The 8,172-nt window shown below is 37.4% G+C and overlaps 1 protein-coding gene across 2 annotated transcripts in view; it reads left to right on the top strand.

Moving 5' to 3' along the window:
• Positions 1-5,883, top strand: part of CERS3 (ceramide synthase 3) — a 98,088-nt gene extending 92,205 nt beyond the window's left edge. For both annotated transcript variants that reach the window (XM_027852182.1, XM_027852181.1), the window contains one exon: positions 5,081-5,883. In XM_027852182.1, the coding sequence (XP_027707983.1) occupies positions 5,081-5,203 (123 nt within the window). In that variant the 3' untranslated portion in view covers positions 5,204-5,883. The remainder of the gene's footprint in view (positions 1-5,080) is intronic.
• Positions 5,884-8,172: the final 2,289 nt, after the last annotated feature.

Here is an 8,172-nt window from a genome sequence, read left to right as displayed (position 1 = left end):
CTTTTGTCCCAGAGGCAAGGAACTATGACAGTAGAATTTTGCCTACACTGTTAGACATGGTGACTGGATCATTTATTACTGCTCAACTTTTTCTTTCTTTTTAAGGGAAGATTCAGTTTGTCAGGGGTCAGGGTGGGGGAGTGAGAGATTGAATACCCAGAAATGACAGTAATATTAAAAACAAGGCGCAGCAGTAAAATCTGTTGAAAAAGTTGTCAGCTTTGTATCCTCTCTCTTCTTTATTTCCAGTCATAAAGCTGAGGGGATTATTTCTTTGAAAGACAGTGTCTTGCTCTTCAATCCCATCCTTTCCATTCTCCCCTCTTTGCATCTACTTCAGGTCTTACCTTTGCAATAGGTTCTTACCTTATTCCTTGATTCCAGTGTCTCCTCAATCAATCAACAAGCACTTACTAAGTATCATATCTACTATGTCCTAGTCATTAAGCAAGGTTCTGGGAATGCAAGAAGAAAGAATGAAACAATTGCTACTCACAAAAAACATATTCTTATGGAAGAGATGACAAGTAAATAGAGAAGTATGTATAATACAAATATAAAGTGAATAAATACAAAGTACTTTGAGAGGTCCATGGTACTAGTGGTTGAGAAGAATCAGGAAAGCCTTCATGTAGAAGATGGTGCTTGAGTTGCAACTTAAGGAAAGAGAATAATTCTGTGAAGCAAAAAGAGAGAGCATTCCAGGTATGTGGGACTGCCCACCCAAAAGCATGGAGATGAGAAATGAAGTATTATGTATGAGAAACAGAGAGAAAATTTCAGTTTGGTTGGATTTCAGTGCGTGCGTGTGTGTGTGTGTGTGTGTGTGTGTGTGTGTGTGTGTGTAGGTGGAAACAGAAAAATGTCCAATAAGTCTAGAAAGATAAGGTGGAGTTAGGTTGTGAAAGGCTTTTAAGAAGTAAATAGAGAAATTTATATTTGATTCTAGGTGCAATAGGAAATTGCTGGAATTTGATTAAGTCATGTGGTCTGCACTTAAGAAAATTAGTTTGGCAGCAGTGTGGGGGATGGATTAGGAGTGGTGAGATTCTTGATCCAGGGAGATAAAATAAAAGGCTATTGCAATATTCTACATGAGATGTGATGATGGCCTGAACTAAGGTGGTAGCTATGGGAATGGAGAGAAGGGGTCAGATGTGACAGATGTTATGGAGCTAGAAACAGTCAGATTTGGCAACTAATTGGCAAGAAGTTGAGGTTACGACTTAAGAGACTAGAAGGATAATGGTGACTTCAATGGGAATAGAGAAGTTTGGAAAAGGGGAGGAAAAAGATAATGAGTTTAGTTTTGGACCTATTGAGTTTGAGATATGGTACATTACTTTGAAATATCAATAGGTAATTGGTGATGTAGACTGAAGTTCAGGAGTGAGACTGGGTCCTAACATATTCATCTATGAGTCATCTGCATAGAGGTGGTAGTTAAAGTCATGGAAGTTGATGAGATTACCAAAAGAAAGAATATAGAGGGAGAAGAAGACCATGGACAGAGCTTGGGGAATACACACAATTAGGTAGTTGATATGGATGATGAACTAAGGAACAGTTAGATTGAAGAACTAGGAGAGAGTTGTGTTATGAAACCCTAGAAAGTACAGATGATCCAGGAGGAAAGGATAGTCACTAGTGTCAAATGAAGCAGATAGGTCAAGAAAAATGAGAAAAGAACATACATTTTGGCAATTAAGACAGTATTGGCAACTTCAGAGAGATCAGTTTCTGTTGAGTGATGAGTCTGGAAGCCAGATTGCAAAGAGTTGAGGAGTGAAAGAAAAAAAAATTGGGTCAGTAAGTAAAGATAGTTTTTTCCAAGAAGTTTGGCTGCAAAAGGAAGGAGAGATGTTACAACAATAGCTTAAGGGGAATGGTAGAGCCTAATTAGGGAAGAAGTAGACATGTTTATAGACAGTACAGAAGAAACAAATGGATAAGGAGAGGTTGAAGATTCTTAACAGAGAGGGGGTAATTGAGGATACAATCTGCTGGGGAAGTGAAAGGAGTCAGGATCAAGTGTACATGCAGGGGTTCTGGTAGTCACCAAGGAGAAGGGTCACTTTTCCAGAGATTTGGGGAAAGGAGATGAGAAGGAGAAGATGTCAAGGAGTTCTGAGATGAAGAGAATTAGAAAAGAAAGTTCACATCAGATGTTCTCAGTTTTCTCAGCAGAGTCAAGGTCCTCAGCTAAGAGAGAGTGGAAGGTGGATGGATGGGGGTTTTGAGGAGGAAAGATAAAAGTTTGAAATAATTTCCGTGGGGAGTGAAATAGGGAATCCATTAGGGAATAATTGAAGGATCACCTTGCTTCAAGGAGGGCTCAGTTGAAGTTGGGTCAGCATGGTTGTGAGACTTCCCCCAGCTGTGTTCAACAGTTTTTGAATAGGGACAGAGAAGTGAACTGTGGGTATAATTCAAGGCTGGGATTTGGCAAGAGATAAAAACTGGTAGGATGGGGGTGGGGTAAGGGATTTGAAAACAAGGTACAGTATAGAGTTGCAATGTCTAACCACTGGGTTGAGTTTGGAGAGGGAAGAAAATGAAGTCAGAGCAGGAGTAATGGTCCAAGAAAATTCGGAATAGTGGAGAGATTGGAGGTCTTAATTAGGGTAATGATAGGGTTAGGAGGGATGAAGCATAGGGAGAAATGGAATGGCAGGAGTTTATATGAGAAAGGAAAATGTTAGGGTTTTAAACTAAGGAAGTGGAATACTTGTGAGTAAGATCTAGCATAGATGTATGGCTGAGAAAGAGTGAAGGTTTTGGTCATGGGTTTTAATGGGACTGAGAATTGGTAGGTAAGGGTGTTTGAAAGAGTATCTATGTGAATATTAAAGCCCCCCTAGTATAAGGATAGGAATTGGGGAGTAGAAGATGGTGAGCCAGTAGTAAACTCCTTGAGAAAGGAAGAAGACTGATCTAGGGTTCAGCATATTGTACTATCATGATAATTTAGCTTGTCTGGAAATTTTTGATTGAGTGAACTTCAAAGGAGGAAAGGTTACTGAGTGATGGAGGTAAATGGAGATTTTGGAAGTGACAATGGGGTGCAAGTAGTATTACAATTCCATATCTGTGACCAGGGTGTTTTTATTGGGGACATTGTTAGAGAAGATATATCTTTCACTGGATAAGATAGCTGGGGATGTAGTGTTTTGGGGGTGGAGCCAGATCTCAATAAAGGCTGTAAGATGTAAGGAGTGTGAGAAAAAGAAGTGCAGGAGAAAGATGTTTGTTCACTGTGGAATAGAAATTACAGAGGGAACAGTGGAAGGAGTGGGCAAGGTTAAAGTGGGACTTGGGGTAAGATAAGGTTGAAGAGGATAGAGATGAGAGAACAGAAGGTGGAAATAGAGGACAGTTTACTCAGTAGCTGGTAATTGTTTACAAGAAAGGGAAAGAAACAAGAGGACCAATAGAGTTTGTAGTGGTTGACTGATGAATAGTAAAGCTCACAGGCTCCATGATGTGTTGCTATCCTATGGCCAGTAGAGTGCAGAAAGATAAATAGTACCTGGAGTGGAGGCAGAAAACAACAGAGATAAGGTTTGTAATTAGATAAACAATCCCCTTGATTGTCCCCTTGATTGACAACCCTCTTCACTCCCCCACAAAAGCTTTTGTGGTCTCTTGGCTACTAAAAACAACTGCCTCAAGGTTGATTGATTTCCTTAGAATTTCTGTTAGGACAGTTCAAGTTGTGATATCCCCTTAAGGAAGGCAGCTAGTGGGAAGGCTACAGCTTATATATTTCCTGGAGATCTAGCTTGATATTCTATAGGATGTAAGGTGTGGCTAGGCAGCACTAACTGATTGACTCAGGAAAACTCACCCCTTTAAATAGGGTTATTTTTCTGTGTATTGTTGATAGGCTCTCTCCAAAGGAGCTGGAGGTGAAAGTGGTCATTCCCTTATCTTAAGCCTTGAGGTAATGGCAAGAGGGTTGGATTTGTAGAGAGAGAGAGAACTAGATTCAAATCCTGTCTTTGCCATTTGTTCTCTGAATGACCTTAGGCAAGTCATTTACACCTTCTGAGCCTCCATTTATTCATCTATAAAATGAGAGAGTTGGAGCTTTTAGCTTTCTGGTTCAAAATTGATAACCTTTTGAACTCCCATAGCATTTATTGTTTATATGACTCATATGGCATTTATTTTATGCTGTTTGTATTAAAGTTATTTGTGTGCACAAGATCTCCTCATCTAGATTCTCAGATACATGGAGACAAAAATATAGAATCTCATCTTTCAATGTATCCCCTATAGCAGTTATATAGACATTTGATCATAGTAGATGCTTAGTAACTACTTAATAAACAAATGAAATAAGTTGTTAGAAAATAAGTATTTTTGTAAATTGAGTATTTCCCGAATAACTTACATCACATTACATTACCTTCATTTTGTTGATCTTCAGAATAATTTAGCCTTTAAGCTTCTCTGCCCTTTAATTTCTCTGAAATCATCAATAATCTGTTAAGAAAAACTTGAATGGACTAGGGAATTCTACATAAAGGAAACCTATGGGAAGGTCTTTTATATCCTATCCCTAATCCTTAACCTTGAGTCCAAAGACCCCAAAGAGGTTTGGATAGATTTCAGGGCATCTGTGAACTTGGATGGGAATATACATACATACATACATATTTAACACATACATGTGTGTATATATACATATATCTTTACTTTCATTAACCCCAACTGAAATTTGATATTTCTTTAAATTTTTTAAAAACATAATTCTGACTAGAGTTCCTGAAAAGGCTAAGACTTCTAGCCCCAGCGTATCTGTTTTTTATGTTTAGAATCTCATAAAGTGCATCTTCTTAAAGAGAAGTACTCCTTCAACCCAATAATAAGATTGCCATATTGATTAAATTTTTTTGAGCACATCAAATCTTGGTTCATCAAGTCATAGAGATTCCAATCTGTGCAGTGGAGGTTGTCCCCAAACATATTACAACACAGATCCTTGAAGTATTGAAATATTCATTACAGCATGTTCAGTGCTTCATGACATATTGAAGATCATTTGCTCATAGTACATTCTTTCACTTTTGTCTAGGAGCTTGAGGATCAAAGGAGTGATAATGAAGAAGAATCTACTGAAGAGGATGAACCTGAGTGTTTGAAGAATGGTCGTGGGACAGGCAGGAATCCAGTTCCCAATGGTCAGCCTGGTCATTAGGTCTGAGCCCCACAGTCCCTCAAGTAGTGCTATCTGATTCTTGTGGGGACATCTAACTCAAAATGCTGAATAGAACTGAGAATCACAAGCTCTTCTGTACCACGGATGGATTTATTGCTGCTTACAAGGCCTTGAGAGGAGCCCATTTCCCCAGTGTGCCTCCTCCTACCCCACCAAAATTTTTGCTTAGGGAAAATTTGTCAATGGGCAGGTTATCTTGAGATTTTGTTCTTTTAATATTTAAAATGGCATGTGAAACATTACCTAATTATTTTACAACATTTAAGGCTTCAGTTAGGCAAGGATTTTAAAAGTTTCTCCAGAGAAAGGCTTAAATTATATGTAGGTTAATCTTACATTTCAAATATTTTGATTTTTAGAAATCTGTCATTCTTTTATCCCCTTACCTCCACAACCTGACTGGTACTTACCTATGGCTTTGGTAGTGTGAACAGGGTTTCTTCACATAAGCTTTAGTTATAGTGAGAAGAGACTTGGAATGTTGTTCAGTTTCCATGATAATTCCACACCTTTTGAAAGACACAGTTCAGCTTCTTTCTATTTAGTAAGCCAACCTAGGCAGGTAGAAAAGGAATTTCCTTCTAATGACAATAGTGTCAAGTGAACTTATGTGGTTTTCCTTCTGGTATCACAGATTGCCATTAAACACTGTTTTCTGAGGTTGTTGGTTTTTTTTGGAGTATCTTTATCTTGGCCTCATATCAGACTATATGCAGGAATTTTGTACTTAAGTGTTTTATATAGTTATAAAGGACATAAAAGTGTGAGTAACTGGAATAGTGGGAGAGGGGAAACTTCTGGTTGGAACCTAATTTTACCAACATGAAACAAAGCCACCCGAATTCCCCATTGTGGTTGCATCCCTGATTTGCTGCCATCAGGACTGAAGTCAGTGTATCTAAGGGAAGAGAAGTAGGAGAACTGAGAATATACATGAGGAAGGATTAGAATTCTAGTATGGTATTCCAGCTGGTATCATTTGTCCCACCTCCTTTTCTTTCAGGTTATATTTCCTAGTGTTATTTAGTTTTTTCTGACTATTATGAGTTCTTAATGTAAGAGGCATTTACAGGATTATCACTAGGAAACTATACCTGCCTAACAGATACAGGAGGTGTTGTTGGACACACTAGATCTCTTTTGATCTAAAGGCTGTGGGTCTGTTAGTCAACAGCAGTTCATTGTTTTATTCTGTGACTCAGTCTTCCATGGAGAATTCAATACACATCTAGTTTGTGGATAGCAAACAGTCACCTATCAACCATAAAAGAAGAGGAGGACTTCCTTTCCTGCTTTTGCCTTCCCATTCTGAAAACACACTATGCAATTGAGCAAATATATCAAAACTGAGTGGTCAAAAGAAGTCACTGGAAATGGAACCCACATGCTAAACTGCCTCATCTGCATTAAGGAGGTAAAATTGTACTAATATTTCTTTAAAAAAACTTAAAACATTGGAAATAATATGGAAAAGATTGCAAATCCTGGACATAAAAGAGATTAAACCAAGTTGTTGGTGAGCTTATTGGAAGATTGAATGGATATTCTGCAGGATATATTGTTATGGAAGGGGAAACTGCAAAAGGTATGGGAGTCATTTTTGTAGTATGGAGTATTGATGGGTTTCATGGTGCTAGAAAAATGAGCTATCATTCTTAATGAGAAGTTCATTTATCCAACATGTATTTATTAGTGCAAGGCACACAGAGACAAAATGAAGAGTTCCTTTTCTCAGATAGCTTTCATTCTACTGGAGTTGCTTGGAAAATTCATGTTTGGAGTCCTATTGCCTTCAGACAAATTCCCTGGAGATTCATTTTTATGATATAAAACTACTCTTGGATTTGCTGGTAACCAGAACTTTACTTATAAGAGATTTTTTTCTGACCAGAATTCATTTTTCCTTCAATTGCTTTAATTTTGTTTGTGTGTGTCAATTGGTACCTTTACCATCTCCCTTTGATGAATGGCCTAGCAAACTCTAGCCACAGCATGAAACCAAAGTGGGAAGTAAGATTGTAAAGGCATTTACATAAGGACAACAGTGCCATCCTGGAATGTGAAGGACATTGAAAAATCTCTGAAGACATTTCTAAACCAAAAACATAAAAAGAAACAAAACTACTTTGAACCAGAACAAAGACCTAAAAACATTATGACCAAAGAAATATTTTTGTGGAATAAGATCATCAAAGAAAATAGCCCAGCAAAGAGTATGTCATCTTCCATCATGATATTTGCTTCTATGTACACAATAGCATTTGTAATATGTGTTATCTGTATGCAAATGTATATGCATGTATATAGAGACAGATTTAGAGAAATTCACAAACAATTCTTCATGATTTTAGTGGGTTTTAATGGGAGCAGGGGGAGAAACACACTAACGTCCTACTTTGCTGTCTCCATTTGGGTAACTAATTCTTCTAGACATCTTTTGCCTTGTCACATAACATGTGCTTGCTTGCAGTAAAATATCTTCCCAAACACAATTCGTGCACTATTTCCACCCTTACTTTTCTAGTTTAAAAATTAAACTACAAATTTGAAAAGGAAATTGGGTTAGTAAATAGTTTGTGGTTTTTTTTTTCTCATTTTTATGTAGAGGGTAGTTGAGATACCAACATCATCTAATGCTAAAATCCCATTAGTTACAGAGAGCATTGTGTTACTTTAAAGGGAAGTGTTCATTTTTGTGATTGATTTTAAAGATAAGTTTCTATGGGGAAAAATACATAGGACCATACAAAAATAAGAGGCCATAAATAATGCAATCCCTAGTGTCAAGAATTATTGTTCTGATGTTATAGAGAATATCTTATAATAAAATAAGGACAAAAATATTTCTGCTTCTTTGTGATGATTCAACAAATTCAACATCCCCAGACAACTGATACATTTTGCAAAGAACTATATTAGCTGGTTTCCTAGTAACAGCTACTGTCTAA

The sequence above is a fragment of the Vombatus ursinus genome, unplaced genomic scaffold (genome assembly GCF_900497805.2).
Source record: "Vombatus ursinus unplaced genomic scaffold, bare-nosed wombat genome assembly UNPS02009205.1, whole genome shotgun sequence".
In the NCBI taxonomy this organism is placed as follows: domain Eukaryota; kingdom Metazoa; phylum Chordata; class Mammalia; order Diprotodontia; family Vombatidae; genus Vombatus; species Vombatus ursinus.
The sequence above is the reverse complement of the archived record's forward strand: the minus strand, read 5'-3'. Positions and strand labels throughout refer to the sequence as shown.